We start from the raw sequence: 16,655 nt of genomic DNA, 5'->3' as shown, positions 1-16,655 counted from the left end.
CTAGAACTGCCTCTATCTGATAAACAGTAAACCAAAAACAATATAATATTACTAGAAAATTGTAGAAGTTAGTGGCACAATTGGGATCTTAAAAGATGAATAGGTATGTAACTACAGTGTATATTATTTAGCATGTCCTCTTAGCCTCTGCAAAAAAATGATGGCTTTTGGAATTTAACAGGGAAATATTAATCTTAATGACAAATTAAAAGCTCCTATGTGAGCGATGGCTTCATCACTCTAGCAATTAACACACATTCTGGTATTTGGTTCACAGCTGTATTGATAGCAAATGATTTTATTCATCCCTGCCAGTGAACACTAAAAAAAAGTTACTTTTATTTCTCCTGGCAATGCTCCCACAACATCGTGTTTAGCTGCAGTATCAACTTTTACACATGAGTGATTATGTCTCAGGGAACTTAATCATTCTCCCCATGCACAAAATTTTTTACAGACCCATTATATCATGACATTTTGCTAAGTGAACTTAGTGATCTAGATGTAAAAACTTCAGTAGACTTAATAGTAAGGCATAGAGTGGCAGGTTGTATAAAATCAGTTCAAGAAATATTAAAGGGTCTTCTATCTCAATGAATTTTCTAGAAATGCAATAGTATGAGATATGTTAACAGAGCTCTTTAAAAGTATATGATAGATTGTTATACCAAGAATTTCTTACAAAAACAAAAAGTTTAATAACTATGTGTCCTCTGAAGGCAATATATTCGTCATTTAGGTTTGTTCTCTGAAACCATTTATCAAATGATCTGAAATTTATAATTCTGAGTATAGGCCATAATAAGAAATGGCTCTGTAACAGAATATTCTAAACATCCCACAGAGTATCAGCTTCAATAACAGAAAAATACAAATTCCTGAATATATATATATATATATATATGTGTGTGTGTGTGTGTGTGTGTGTGTATGTATATATGTATATATATACATATGTGTGTGTATATATGTATATATATATGTGTGTGTGTGTGTGTGTGTGTGTGTGTGTGTGTGTGTGTGTGTGTAAAACTAACCAGAAGAGAGAAACCAAGTATAGAAATTAAATTAACAATGAAAATTTTTCAAAGAAACAATTTCAGGGATAGGAAATTTTAATGATAAATTTTCCCAACACATACCCCATAGTAAATTTGCATCATTCTTATGGCTGCTGCAATAAAATAACAACAAACACAAAAACACACTAGTGGACATCCTGAAGTATATTTCAATGGGGATTAAGACTCCAGTCAAGTTGAAAATGAAGATTAACTATCATGATATACCAGAAGAAAAAAGTGAAAAGAAATATTTGAATGTATTAATAATGGTAAAAAAATGTTTTTGACAAATCAAACTCAAAAAAATCAAAAATATTCTTTGTGACACATTGTGCTTCTAAGTATAAAGTTCTTTGATTCTTGGGAGAAAATGATATACAGAGACATGAATAAGAAGTCTGATCTTGAACTAGTATGGTTAAAATACAAACAAGTATATGCAGAAGATCTCATAAGAATGAATTTTAATCATCTATATTTAATGTTATAATAATTATTTTTCATTCAGAACCATTTTCATGAATGCCCTCTTGACCTCTTTGTTCCTCAGGCTGTAAACTAGAGGATTCAACATGGGGATGACCATGGTGTAGAACACAGACACAATTTTGTCATTGTCCATTGTATGTCTAGAGGTGGGCTGCAAATACATGAAGATTATTGTTCCATAGAAAATAAAAACTGCAGTGAAGTGGGAAGCACAAGTAGATATGGCCTTTTGATGCCCTGCTCTTGAGTGCATCTTAAAGATCGTTATGAAAATTACAATATAGGATACTAATATTATTATGAGAGCAAAAAAGATATTGAAGCTGGCTAGACAAATAAGAACTAGTTCATTAATATGTCTATCAGAACAAGAGAGAGCCATGACTGCTGGCATATCACAGAAAAAGTGATGAACCACATTAGACTCACAGAAGGAGAGACTGAATGTATCCCCAGTGTAGACTGAGACATTCAAGAAAGCAAGAACATAGCAGCCCACGATCAGACACACACACACACTTGTATTCATGGAGGAGGCATAGTGTAGGGGCTTACACACTGCTGCATAGCGATCGTAGGCCATTGAGGCCAACAAGAAGTTCTCCACAGTAGCAAAGGCTGCAAAAAAGAACATCTGAGCAGCACAATCATTGTAAGACATGATCTTGTCTCCTATAAGGAGCCCAGCCATGACTTTGGGAGTGACAGCTGAAGAGTAACCAAAATCAACCAGGGACAAGTTACCAAGGAAGAAGTACATGGGGGTATGGAGCCGAGAATCCAAGAGAATCAGCAGGATCATCCCCAGGTTCCCAATCAAGGTGATGACGTAGATGAGGAGGAAAGTGATGAAGAGGGGAAGCTGCAGGCCTGGGTCATTGGTCAGTCCCATGAGGATAAACTGTGTTACTTCTGTCCTGTTCATCATTGTCATCTGACAGTCACTTAATGCTCTGTGGCAATGAGAAAGAAAAGGAATATGAAAATAACGAACTTGAAATTAAGAAGCATAAACACAAGATATAGACATTCATTATATTAACAACTTGTTTGTAAAGATTCTCTGCCAAAGCCTGGACTTTGAATGTCAATTTAATGTGTTTGCTACATATATGGTCACATGCTATTAAATATAAAAGGTAATGTGTATAATTTAAAAGTGGCATTCATCAGTGTGCAGAGAGTTAGACACTTTGGAGAACCTTGTCCCAAATGGGATGTCTCCATCAAACATCTCATAGAACTGAAGGAACTATGTGGAAGAAGATGTGGAAAGATTGTAAGAGACAGAGGGAATGGATGACTCCAAGGTAACAGTGTCTTTCAGATTCAACAGGACTGATAGACATATGGATTCACACAGACTATGGCAACATGCAGAAGTTCCAGCCAGAGTGGCCCCAACCTGAAGAGGGGAAAGTAGACACAGGCTCCAACTTGAAATCAAGAAACTATCTGTAAATGACACACACTGGAAAAGATAAAATCATCTTTCTCCAATGCAGTTGCACTGGGTATATCAACCATATCACAGAGCAGGTACCATGCAGAGGAGTAGTTGGCCTCTACAAAATGAACTCCATGGTTTTTGTAAGATTTTTATTTGTTTTGGGATTTTTCTCAAATTTTTGTTCTATTGATTTTTTGTTTGGTTTGGTTTTCACTTTGTGAGGTTTTTTGAGAGGAAGTGGGGAGAGACACACAGAGAGAGAGACAGAGACAGAGACAGAGGAGAGAAAGAGAGAGAGAGAGAGAGAGAGAGAGAGAGAGAGAGAGAGAGAGAGAGAGAGAGAGAGAGAAGACACAAAGTTGGTTGGGTAGACAGGATCTAGGAGTAATTAGAGGAGGACGAAAGCATAATCAAAACATATTGCATGAAAAACTTAAATAGAAAAAGAAAAGTGTTTTCCATATGCTAATTAGTTCTTAAATTAATAAATGAACAACAAATATATCTTCCAGTTCATTTCTGAACTCAATAAAGTTCAACACTTCCACATTTGTCACTTACCAACAACTGATTTAAACAGTTAGATCGCATTTATTGTTTCCTCTCTATGATATGAATTCAGAGAAAGCACTAAAACACAGTCCCTGGTAATTCATTCAGGGCAATTTATCACTTGAACAAGGATCATTTCCCTTTTTTGTTTTTTGTATGTTTTTTGTTGCCTGTTTATTACCTCCTATGATAGACGAACATATTCTAAATATAAAACTCTAATTGGTCAGTGTCATTCACTGAGATATTTAAGTTTTTTAATCTTAGCTTTGTGTATCACATGAGCGCAATCAGTAAATTACCTAGGATGAAAATGTCTATATCTATACCTCACTTAGAACTTAGTTTTTGGAAACTACTGAAAATAATATTTTCACTTTTTCAGTAAGTCACAGTGGGTACATCTGCCACTGGGTTGACATGAATTACACTATTTACTGTATATTCATTCACCCTCACCAGTTTTTTTTAGGAGAAAAATTTATTCACCGAAATAAGTCAGTCTGATACAAAGTCAGCAATGGAATGAGGCCTAAATGTGGTTACAAGCACATGCTCTCCTAGTTGTATTAAAAAGATTTTAAGTTCTCTGTGCAGAAAAAAAATAGAAGAATGAGTGTTAACATAGATCAGTGTCCAAGTTAACTGTAATTTCTTTCTGCTTTATAGGTAATGCCATGGTAATGTCACATCTGCCACATATTTTGCAAATTCTAGCTGTAAGGATGAATAAAGAGATGTCAGTGAAAATCTCCAGGCTAAGTTAACAATTTAAAAGAATACCAGCCTAATGTTTTTCTTTTAATATTTTCTCTCACCGTGGTTGAGGCTCCTAGTTAATCCTCTGGTCAGAAGGCTTTACGGTTAACTATTATGACTGAAATAAAAAACCATTAACCAATTAAGCAGGACATGAAGTTTATTCCTTAAAAACTGTAGTATGGAGTTGTGTTTGTGTTTCATAGCCTCTCATATGCAGATCTGGAGCAAATTATGCAGACTTCTCCCAGGAGTCTACCTACAGCTTCTGTCCCTACATTATGTGGAGGAAGCAATTAATTGACCCATGAGAATCACTTGGTTACTTTAATATGCACAGATAATTTTGTATTACTTTTATGAATTGGCTTTGAAAATTTAAATTAGTAATGATTCTTTTTATTTTATTTTCATTTGGGAACATTCTATAACATATTTCAAGAAATCTTCTTAGGATATAGTTTTAATGTGTTTTTATTTTGCTTATTATTTTTACTGAAAATAGTTTCTTCTCTCATACAGTATATCCTGACCAAAGTTTTTCCTGTATTTTAAATAAGCATGCAAAGTAATGGGTTTTTCATTGTAACATTTTACACCTTGGTTCCTGTTGGTCCACCTCTGTCAGTCCATTACTCCATCTCTTCACACCACTTCATGCTGGCACCATTCCTTCCCCCAACAGTGCTCCTTCCTCAGAAAATGGCTTTCTTCTTTAACACTTATATGCATTACTATCACACATCAATCCTGGGATTGAATTTTTGCCAGCCAGAGATAGAGTCACACTTTCAATTACACATCATCATAAGCAATTTTCACACATGTCCCAAAATGCAAATTTGTAAAAGAAATAATCTTCTCCCATCCAAAAACATATATAAGCCAAGAAATATAATATAGAGAGAAATACACACACCCACACACCCACACACACATCAACGAAACCACTTAAGGTCAAATATATTGTCACAGAACCTCAAGAAACACACAGCTTTTTACAGCCATAGGGAAAGGATTCATAGACAGGATAATAGAAAATTTCTTATTACACATGATCATAAGCAATTTTCACACATGTCTCAAAATGAAAATTTGTAAAAGAAATAATCTTCTCCCATCCAAAAACATATATAAGCCAAGAAAGATAATATAGAAACACACACACACATACAAACACACACACACACAACAATGAAACCACTTAAGGTCAAATATATTGTCACAGAACCTCAAGAAACACACAGCTTTTACAGCCATAGGGAAAGGATTCATAGATGGGATAATAGAGAATTTCTCATCAGGAACCATGGAAGCCATAAATAGTAAGAGAACTTGAACCTTTAAAAAGACAACAACCATCTTTGAAGACAAATGAGTGAAAAGAGACATGACAAGAATGATTCTTGAGAGCTGACACTGATACTGGTCTTTTTTCCTATTAAATGTCAATAGAACAATCAGTTCCAAGTGGATTTTTCTACCTCCATAAATCCCTGAAGTCAATTCCAAACAACAAATACTCCTTCTTTCTGACTTTCTCATATCTGTCTACAGAAAGTCAGAAAGTCTACACACACACACACACACACACACACACACACACACATACACACACACACACACATACCATACACAACTACACAATTTTTATGTCAATAATACTGGAATGACAGCAATTGAAATAACCAAGAAGATTAGTATGCAATTGAGGTATGACTCAATAGGTGAATAGCACAAATTTTCCAATAAACTCAAAACAAACTATGTTGTAAAATTTATGGAAAAATGCATGTGATGAATGAGACAACCAAAATAGAATGGGCAGGATATAACTTGTAAGTGCTTGAGCATAAAAATATCAGTGAAAATATTAATTATAGTCTCCTGTACTCACAGGTCAATGTCTAACTTGACAGACTTCCTCCAGCAGCTGATGGGAGCACAAGCAGAGACCTGTAGAAGTAACCAACCGTCTTATTAAATAAGAAACACAGAACCAATGCAAAGAAGAAAGCCAAGAGATCAGAGCTAAGAGCCTTACCCGTCTGTTGCAGCTAGCCTCTTTAGCCAAGAGAGAGACCTACTTCTTGTGTGTTTGTCTTCATATAGACTTTCTGTTTTGCCTTCTCATTGGTTGTAAAACCAACCACATGACTGCCTCATCACTGCCTGTCTGTGCAGACCTCCAGGTCTTCTATGGTTGGTATTGAGATTAAAGGCATGTGTCTCCAATGCTGGCTGTATCCTTGACCACACAGAGATCTACCTAGCTCTGTCTACCAAGTGCTGGGACTAAAGGCATGTGCCACGAATGCCCAGCTCTGCTATGGCTTGCTATTAGCTCTGACCCCCAGGCAACTTTATTTATTAACATACAAATAAAATCACATTTTAGTAAAAATAAAATATCACCATATTGACCCACAGCAAACATTAAGTGGAGCTGAGGGAACCCAATGGAAGAGAGGCAAGAAGGATTGTAGGAGCCAGAGCGGGTCAAGTACACCAAGAGAATATGGCCCACAGAATCAACTAAGCAGGGCTTGTAGGGGCTCACAGAGAGTGAAATGACAATCACAGATGGTCATTACTAGGTCCTCTAGATATATGTTGGGGTTGTTTCACTTAGGGTTTTTGTGGAACTCCTAATAAAGGGAATGGAGGTGTCTCTGACTCTTTTGCCTGCCCTTGCAACCCTTTTCCTTCTATTAGCTTGCCTAGTCCAGCCTTGATAAGAGTGTTTGTACCTAGTCTTGCTGCATCTTGCTATGCCTCAATCAGTTGATATCCCTAGGAGGCCTGTATTTTCTGAAGGTAAACAGAGGAGGTGTGGATCTTAGGGGAAGAAGGGAGATGGGAGAAAGCTGAGAAGAGTAGAAAGAGGGTAACTGTGGTTGGGATGTGTTATATGAGAGAAGAATCTGTTTTCAATACATGAATAAGTAAATAAACTTAAAAGTTGAAATTTCATAAAAGAAAACCTTTAAACTAGGAATCTTTAATAAGGGAACTTGAATATTCACAAATGTGTAAAAGGCATGTATACAATTTGTTGTTATGTAATCACTAGTTATGAAGAGCCTTCCTTCTGATAGAAAAGAAGCATAGTATACCATTACCTCTGAGGGCTGTAATGGTGAGATATCCTTCATCAGAGCATGTTATATTACCTCATATGTCAAATAATCTCATAAGCTTCAATCTTCAGTGGGGACCAGAAAAGAGAAGCAAATAAGATAGAACCTAGGTGTCAGGTATAGGCCTCTGCCACATGAGCCATATGTCATATCAGATTAAATGGTTCTTGAATTTTTAGCAGCTATGTATTTGCTAAGCTCTTAAAGACCCTGCAAGTCACAGACAAAAAGCCATCTTATGCTGAAAAGGTTTATGGGGAGTGTAATCAGGAACAGCCTATTCCCTTTGATGATTGCCTTTCCACAGAAAACTGGAACATTGTGAGAAGATTGGGGAAGGAGTGTTTGGGAAAGTGTTTCAAACAATTACTGATCAAACACCTGTAGCCCTAAAAATCATTGCTATTGAAGGACAAGATTTAGTAAATGGATCCCATCAAAAAACCTTTGAGGAGATCCTACCAGAGATCATCATCTCTGAAGAGCTGAGTCTCTTGTCTGATGAGGTGTACAATCACACAGAAGGCTTTATTGGACTGAACTCAGTACACTGTGTTCAAGGGCCTTACCCTCCCTTGCTGCTCAAAACCTGAGATCATAATAACTCAAACAATAAGCTGCAAATGACCAGCCTCACTTTTTCCAGGAAGACCAGCTCTTTATTATACTGGAATTTGAGTTTGGTAGGGTTGACTTAGAGCACATGAAAACAAAGCTGTCCTCTGTGGCTACTGCAAAGAGCATTCTGCACCAAATCACCACATTCCTTGCCATGGTGGAAGCACCATGACTTACACTGGGGGAATATGCTCTTAAAACCAACCTCAAAGAGCTTCATGACACCCTCAATGGGAAGAAAAGCACCATTCCCAACCATGAACTACAAGTCAACATCACTAACTATACTCTGTCCTGCTTAGAGTGGGATGGGATTGAGGTTTTCAGTGATATCTCCGCTGAAGAGGAACTATTTACAGGTGAAAGTGACCACCAGTTTGAGATCTATAGGCTCATGAGGAAGGAGAACAAAAATTTCTAGGGTGAGTATCACCCTTAAAATAATATGCTGTGACTACATTACCTCACAGACAAGATTCTGAATCATATAAGCTTTAAGACTAAATGTCAGACCACAGCCATGAAGCAGGTAAAGAAAAAACTACAGCATTTCCACAGAACTGTACTGAGGTTCAGCTCTGCCAACACAGTATAAGTAAGCCAGTGATTAGTGTTGAGAGCACTTCCAAAGCCTCATTGAGTACACCTTCAATGCCTCTGGTACTGTTTTTAATCTCTGTCACTAGAGCAGGATGGAGGTAAATGCCCATCTTCAAAAAGTCCTCTGTCAGCTTTTTAAGAGACTCTTGTTTTTAAAAGGTAACCAAAATGTTTGTCAACATGATTAAACTTGCTTTTAACAAGTGTGCTTGAAAAGAAACTACACAGAGGACAAGGGTATATATCTTATAAATCCTCTTTCTGTCAGCAGAGTCTACCAATCTGATATTGCTGTTTTTGAGCCTTGATACCTTATGCAGGATGAGCAAAAACAAGTCAGGAAAGCCCTGCCCTCAGCTGTGGTCCTTACTGCTCCTGAAGCTGTTGCCAAGGCTAGTGCAGACTTCAGATGAATTATTTACTAGATGCAAAAAGGATGTAGCAGAACAGAAAAAAAAAGAGACTAGAGGTTCAAAACAAAGAAGGAGGGGTGTACACCAGTACAGGGAAAGTATTGGAAGTGTTTGTTTATCAAATTGATAAACAATCACACAGGAGAAGAATTTACAGATTTTCAAAAGGAAAATAAATAGCTCTATGGCAAAAAAAAGAAAGAAAGAAATGGAATAGAGGGAGTGATGATCTCAGGGCAAGATCCTACCCAACTAAGTTCCAACTTGTGGAAAGAAACTAAAGAAAAGCTTAAAGCTCAGAGCTGAAGCCAGCTTGGTCAACAGAGTAAGTTTCAGAACATCCAAGCTTAGACAGTGAAGGAAATCAAAAACAGAAAGCTGTGAAGATGTAATTGAAGGAGGGGGACCATGTTCCAACCCCAGCAAGAAGACGAACTTGGCAGTTTCTGCCACATGGTTCTGAATTTAGAGTTAAGAACAGAAGAAAGGAGTTACAGAATAAAGCTGCTGAGGCCAGGCATGTGTCAGGGGTATCCCTGAATGGAAGCCTAGTACAGAGGCCATTGTGTGAAGCTGTAAATTTGAAGCCTGGATTGTCTTGGAAAATCCACGATGTTAGAGATGCCAGAGTTGTGGGATACCTGCTGAGGACAGCAACTAACTGGGAGTAGAACCAACCCAAAAGAAAGCAGTGTGTTGCAGTCAACAAAGCTTAACAGAGTTGGAGATCTGAAGAACATTCTGAAGAGCATTTTGATATCAGACATGGAGCTACAGTTTAGCGTTTGTCCAGCTGGTTTTCAGTATTGCTTTTGTCCAGTGTTTCTTTGCTATGCTCCCTTCCCTGTGTTTTGGAATGGTAATATATATCCTGTCCCATAATATGCTGGGAGTTTGTGACCTCCTTTTTGATTTTTATAAGGGAATTTTGATTTACAGTTAAGAGTTTGCCATGCATCTCAGAAGAGACTTTGGACTTTGAAACAAATTTGAGACTGTTACAGACTATGGGGACTTTTGAAGTTGGACTGAATGCATTTTTTTGCATTATGATAGTGGCTATAAGCATTTGGAGGCCAGAGAGTGGAATTAGGTGGTTTGAAAGAAAATGGCTCCCAAAGGGAGTGGCACTATTAGGAGGTGAGGCCCTGTTGGAGGAAATGTAACACTGTGGGGTGGGATGTGAGGTCTCTTTTGCTCAAGCTTTTCTCAGTGTGACACTCAGCTGGCTTTCTGTTGCCTGCAAGATGTAGCACTCCCAAACCTACAAGCCTCATTCTACGCACCCCCTCAAACCCTCCCATCCTCTGAGACTGCAACTGCCCCTGAGACAGACTCCAACAGCTCCAATTGGACCAAGAGCCCCAGTTGCAGACCATTAGGCAGGACTCCTGCAGGCAGACCTGACTACCACCCCTCTACCAGACCCTGTAAGCTACAAGACCCACTCCACCCCCCAAACCCACCCATCCATCCGCCAAGACTACAGCTGCTCCCTGAGACACAGACTCTGCCAGCTTCAATTGGACCAAGAGTTCCAAATGGACCGAGTGGCTCCCTGAGACACGGACACCATTTACACCCAATGGAGGAAGAGATGGGTAGACGACAGGGCAAGAATACATTCAACAACATAAAGAGCAATATGGCACCACCAGAGCCTAGTGGTTCTACATCAGCAACATCACAACAAAATTAGAACAGAATACCATAAAAGAGTAAAGTGTCAGCAATCTTTCCTTAAGAAAACTATTTTATTTTGTATTGTAATTATTGATGTAAATTTTTTTATACAATTTTAACACTTTTTTCTATATTTAACTGAAAAGATAGATTTTTTTTTTCATATAATATATACTGATTAGAGTTCAATTCCTCCATCTCTCCCAACATCCTCCCCACCTTGGAGCATTCATCACCTCTGGCTTTTACAATTTTTCTGTTTTTCTTCCACAGAGATCCCTGACCTTGAAGGGAAGTGTGTGACAAAGACACCCCACTTAGGGGTGAGGGTTCCAAAGTCTCTCACATTCTGCACATTGCCCAGTTATGGGTCTCAGTTGATTATATCGGTGATTTTACTGAATGGAGAAATTTCTCTAATGAGGGTTGACCAATGTAATATTCTATACAGTTATAGCATAATTCACCATGGCCATTTCATTGCTCTGTTCTTCAAGCAAAATAAAAATAGTAGGTTTTCCCCTAGGGCCTATGCCCTACCAATCATACCACTTTATAGATTTTTCAGGCATAGGTTCCATGCCATTCAAAGGACCTTAAATCCAATCAGACTGTTGTTGGCTTCCCCCATAATAGTGTTGGCCACTATTGCACCAGTATATCTTGCAAGCAAGTCACTATTCTCTCTCTCTCTCTCTCTCTCTCTCTCTCTCTCTCTCTCTCTCTCTCTCTCTCTCTCTCTCTCCTCGTTTGTAGCTATGTGAGACAGATGATTACTCTTCTCCTCTGGTAGCATGTATGGCAACACCATGAACACTAGTCATTAGAGGTGAAGCTTGATTTCTCCATTTGTTCCATTAGAGGTTAGATGTTAGATGGCATAAATAAGTGGTATCTTCAGCAACAGGGCCTTACTGTCAAGTTAAGAAGATGACCAATAGCACTGGCAATAAACTGTGAGGTTTAGAGAGGTTTATGAGACCCTTTGGCCAATGACTCCATAATCTCTGACCAATATTGGGCTCTAGGGGTCTTACTAAGTAGCATATAAGTTTAGTTGGGACATTTTTCTTGCCCCCCCCATATATTGTAATTCAATTTAAATTCCTTTCATATATGTGCATATATGAAAAGGAAGCATCTACAGTAGTTGGTCTGTATGGCTTTAGAAATATTTTCAGTGTCAATTGTTCCTCCCATGTTTCCTCCCTGCCCTCCCATTCTCATCTCCCATTTAATCCTTCTATTTGGGTTTTCCCTTTATTCTTTTATAACACTATATTCTATTTCTCTTCCCTGGATGATCCACTCACCCCACCCTGCTTGTTTACAAGCTTCCTAGCCTCTATGGTTGTAACAAATGAAAAACACATATCAAAAGCTTAAAGGAGGCTATATACTATATTACAGACAATTCATTTCTGAATCTGGGTTATCTCACCCAGGATCTGGGTTACCTCACCCAGAATGACTGTTTCTAACTTCATTTACTTACCTGCAAAATTTCATTTTTCTTAACAGTTGAATAATATTCTATTATATAAATGAACCACATTTTCATTAGCCATTCATTGGCTGATGGATATCTAGGATGTTTCCACTTTCTAGCAATTATGAATATGACATCAGTAAACATTGATAAGCAAGTATCCCTGTATTAAGTGTGGAGACTTTTAGGCATATGCCCAAGAATAGTATGGCAGATCTATTCTCAGCTTGTTGAGAAAATTCCACACTGATTTTTATAATGGCTGTACCAGTTTGCACCATCAATAAATAAGTATTCCTTTTTCCCTGCATCATTGCCAGCATCCATCGTTATTTGTTTCATTTATCTTGAACATTCTGACAGGTATAAAATAAAATCTTAAAGTAGTTAAAGTTTTTATTTTCCTGATGGCTAAGGATGTTGAACACTTCTTTAAGTATTTCACAATCATTAATGTTTCATCTTTTGAGAACTCCGTTTAGTTCTATACCCATTTTTAATAAGGGTGGGAGTGTTTTGATGCTAAGGATTTGTTGTTGCTATTGTTGTATTAATATTCTAGTTACTAACCCTTTTTCAGATATATAATTTGTGAAGATTCTTTTCTCATTCTGACACTTTGCTAGTCTTTATTGCCCTTTACTGTACAGAACATTTTCACCTTCATAAGGTATCACTTATTGATTTTAAGTCTTAATGCCTACACTATTGGGGCCCTCTTCATAAAGTCCTTTCCTCATTTCAATGAGTTCAGAACTATTACCTACTTTCAATTCTGTCAGATTCATGATATCTGGTCTTATGTTGAGGACCTTGATCCATTTGGAGTTCAGATTCGTGCAGGGTTGTAGATAAGGATATATTATCATTCTTCAACATTCAGCTATCCAGATTGACCAGATTTTTGTTTTAAAGTGTAAGAGTGTTATCAATAATATGTATTCAATCTTCAAAAACAATATTTTCCCTCTGATTTATTGTCTTAAAAGTGTAGATATGAATAAACTGCTGTGCAAATGACTGAAAATAGAGTACAAATTCCTATTAGATGTACATATGTGCATATATGTGGTTAAAATATTCAGAGAAGTAGAACATATTTCATTTACCAGTATTTTTCTCGAATTAAGACAGAATAAAATGGAAATAAATTTTTTTAAACTTTTAGAATTTATATTTTAATACATCTACTAAAAATAGATCATGATTCTTAAACACCAGTTTATTAAAATTCTCCAGTAAACAAATCCACAGGACATGATAGAGCAATGTGAGATTTGTTATAGGATATGCAAGAATGAATATGGATCCTAAGTAGTATCATGACATGCTATCTGAAAACTATGTAACAACAAGACTTGTGATTTATTCTGATTTTAAAGACATGGTGTTAACATGGGTGTGGAGTAGACAACTAATCATTCATATGAAACTGGGGGAGAGAAAAACAGGAGATTCAATAACTGATGTCTAAAAGTGAGAACAAATGGATTTTTTAAATTTAAATAGAATTTATTGTTTATATAATGTACTGTTCAGTTTCTGCAACCCTCAGTGGCTTGAGGATATCTGCCTACTGACCAGGAAATAAGTTGGTAGTAATTCCACTGAGTCAAATATTAGTCCACCTGCATAGGATACTCATAGTCACACACACTCAATACACACACTACAACCCAAACAATAGCAACAATAAAACCATTTTTCTGACCAATGGAGGTTTTCTATTTATACAGTTATCATGTGATAACACACAAAAAAAAATCTTTTCATTTGTTTGATTTTCCAAATGTATTTTCATGAATCCTCACTCAGCATCCTTGTATGTTTCTCTTTCTCATGGGCTTTTTCATTTTTGACATGTATTTATTTGTACTGATGGGTGTATCACTTACCTTTCCCTTTCCTGTCTCTGGGACAAAGTACACAACAAAAGCAACTTTAGAAAAAAATAAGGTTTATTTTGGCTCAAGGCTTAAGAGGATGTATACATGTATTCCATGAAGTTGAAGAAAGCATGGTGGCTGGAGCTTAAAAGAGCTGGTCACAATTTTCTCTGCAGTCAGGAGAGTCAGAAAGAGTTTCTGGTACTAAGCTCTCTTTCCCTTTTTAATCATCAGAGGTCCCCAGTCCATGGAATGGTCCTACTATTCTCTATAGTCAAACTTTCAGGAAAAAAAAATATTTATTACATTACCCAGAGAAGCATTCATAAAGATACTAAATCCAGTCCTGTTGACAATGAGGGTTAACCATCATGATATGTCATAGTAAAAATTCAAGGAAGGTGATTAAACATATCAATATTGGTAATGACATTTTGACAAAACAGAATCAAATATATCAAAAGCATCTGACTCAGGCTATGCTTTTAAATGTAACGTTCCTTTTCTCTGAGTAAAGAGTAGAGGGAAGGGACACATCTCAGGCACTTAAAATAGCATTGATTTTAAATGTAACCCAGTACATGGAGACAACCCTACAACAATAAATCTAGATAGTGTGTATACCAAAATGTTAAGGTTATCAACATAAAACTTACTTTTCCAGCAGAACAATTTTTCTGAAAGCACCTTTGACCTCCTTGTTCCTCAAACTGTAGACCAGAGGATTCAGCATGGGGATGAACATGGTATAAAACACAGACACAATTTTGTCAGTGTCCATTGCATGACTAGAGCTTGGCTGTAAGTACATGAAGATCAGAGTCCCATAGAAAATAGTGACAGCGGTGAAGTGGGAGGCACAGGTGGATACAGCCTTCTGGTATCCTGTACCTGAGTGCATCTTTAGGATGGTGGTGAAAATTACTGTGTAGGACACTATGATAATTATGAGAGCACACAAAATATTGAAGCTGGCTAGACAAACAGAAACCAGCTCATTCACATGTCTTTCAGAGCAAGAGAGAGACATGATGGCTGGCATATCACAGAAAAAATGATGGATCACATTGTATTTACAGTAGGAGAGACTGAATGTATCCCCAATGAAGACAAATGCATTTAAGAAACCAAAGACATAACAGCTTATGATCAGACAGACACAGACACTTTTAGTCATAGTGGTGGCATAGTGTAGGGGCTTACACACTGCTGCATAGCGATCATAGGCCATTGAGGCCAACAAGTAATTTTCCACAGTAGCAAAACCTGCAAAGAAGAACATCTGAACAGCACAGTTGTTGTAGGAAATGACTTTGTCTCCTACTAGAAGCCCAGCCATGACTTTGGGAGTGATAGCTGAAGAGTAACCAAGATCAACAAGGGAAAGATTCCCCAGGAAAAAGTACATGGGAGTGTGGAGTCGAGAGTCCAAGAGAATCAGCAGCATCATCCCCAGGTTCCCCACCAGGGTGACGGTGTAAATGAGGAGGAAGATGATGAAGAGGGGAAGCTGCAGGCCTGGGACATCGGTGAGTCCCGTGAGGATGAACTGTGTCACTTCTGTCCTGTTCTCCATCACTGTCACCTGACAGCACTAGATGTTCTGTGGCAATAAGAATAGGAGTAGGATCATAATAATTATGAAATTGAAAATTATTGACACAAGATATAGACATTCATTGTAAGAGCAATATGGTCTAAAAGATACTCTACAAAAGCCTGGGTAATTTGTCCCAATTCACTGTGCTAATTACATATACAGTCATGTGCTGCTGAGTGTGGAAAATGCTAATGAATCATACATACATAGAATTTAAAGTTTTGTCTATATGTCAACTAAGTTTTAAACAGTTTAATGATTTAACTGAAACCACTATGTAAATTTATCTATCTTGCTGTTCACTTGTAAGCTCAGTAAAGTCTGTCACTTCCACAATCTTCATCTGCCATGATCTGAATAGACACTTTAGATTGCTTTCACTGTTACATACCAATGATAGTGCTAGCTTGGACATTAGGGTAAAGCACAGGCTCACCCATTAATTCTTTTAGGACAATTTTATCATATAAACAATAACCATTTCCTATTCTCCATTTTTTGTATGGTTTATACTTGTTTCTTTCCAAACATCCCTCTCTAATAGGTAAAAATATAGTGATAATAGAACATTTATCATTTTTCCTTTGTGCCTCTGCAGAAATAATTGTATTATATACGACAATCAAGAAATTACCTATATTGGAGAATTTTAGATACCAGATGTTAGAAAAAGGTTGAAATCAATTTTAACCTTTAAATACGCATAGTCAGTGATATTGTGTCCCACAAAATATTGTGCACCCTAATAAACTTATCTGGGATCAGAGAACAGAACAGCCACTAGATAGACATAGAGGCCAGAAATGGTGGCACGCACACCTTTAACCCTATCACTTGAGAGGTAGAAATCCATCCGGATCTCTGTGAGTTCAAGGCCACAGTGGAAACTGCCAGGCATGGTGACTCACACCT

The 16,655-nt window shown here is 37.3% G+C and overlaps 2 protein-coding genes and 1 pseudogene across 2 annotated transcripts; 1 reads left to right on the top strand and 2 right to left on the bottom strand.

Annotated features, from left to right (window-relative positions):
• Positions 1-1,557: 1,557 nt before the first annotated feature.
• LOC102927192 (olfactory receptor 5B3-like) lies at positions 1,558-2,487 on the bottom strand. The gene has a single exon (XM_006995034.1). It carries the CDS (start codon positions 2,485-2,487, stop codon positions 1,558-1,560), a length of 930 nt encoding a protein of 309 aa, XP_006995096.1.
• Positions 2,488-5,983: 3,496 nt separating this feature from the next.
• LOC102907199 (serine/threonine-protein kinase haspin-like) lies at positions 5,984-8,667 on the top strand (annotated as a pseudogene).
• Positions 8,668-14,795: 6,128 nt separating this feature from the next.
• LOC102927490 (olfactory receptor 5B2-like) lies at positions 14,796-15,722 on the bottom strand. The gene has a single exon (XM_006995035.1). It carries the CDS (start codon positions 15,717-15,719, stop codon positions 14,796-14,798), a length of 924 nt encoding a protein of 307 aa, XP_006995097.1. The 5' UTR covers positions 15,720-15,722.
• Between the last annotated feature and the right edge of the window lie 933 nt (positions 15,723-16,655).

Source organism: Peromyscus maniculatus, chromosome 1 (genome assembly GCF_049852395.1).
Source record: "Peromyscus maniculatus bairdii isolate BWxNUB_F1_BW_parent chromosome 1, HU_Pman_BW_mat_3.1, whole genome shotgun sequence".
Classification (NCBI taxonomy): domain Eukaryota; kingdom Metazoa; phylum Chordata; class Mammalia; order Rodentia; family Cricetidae; genus Peromyscus; species Peromyscus maniculatus.
The sequence above is the reverse complement of the archived record's forward strand: the minus strand, read 5'-3'. Positions and strand labels throughout refer to the sequence as shown.

Bases quoted from the DNA above. Each gene is read 5' to 3' on its own strand.
- LOC102927192 (XM_006995034.1), bottom strand. From the start codon at position 2,487: ATGACAATGATGAACAGGACAGAAGTAACACAGTTTATCCTCATGGGA.
- LOC102927490 (XM_006995035.1), bottom strand. From the start codon at position 15,719: ATGGAGAACAGGACAGAAGTGACACAGTTCATCCTCACGGGACTCACC.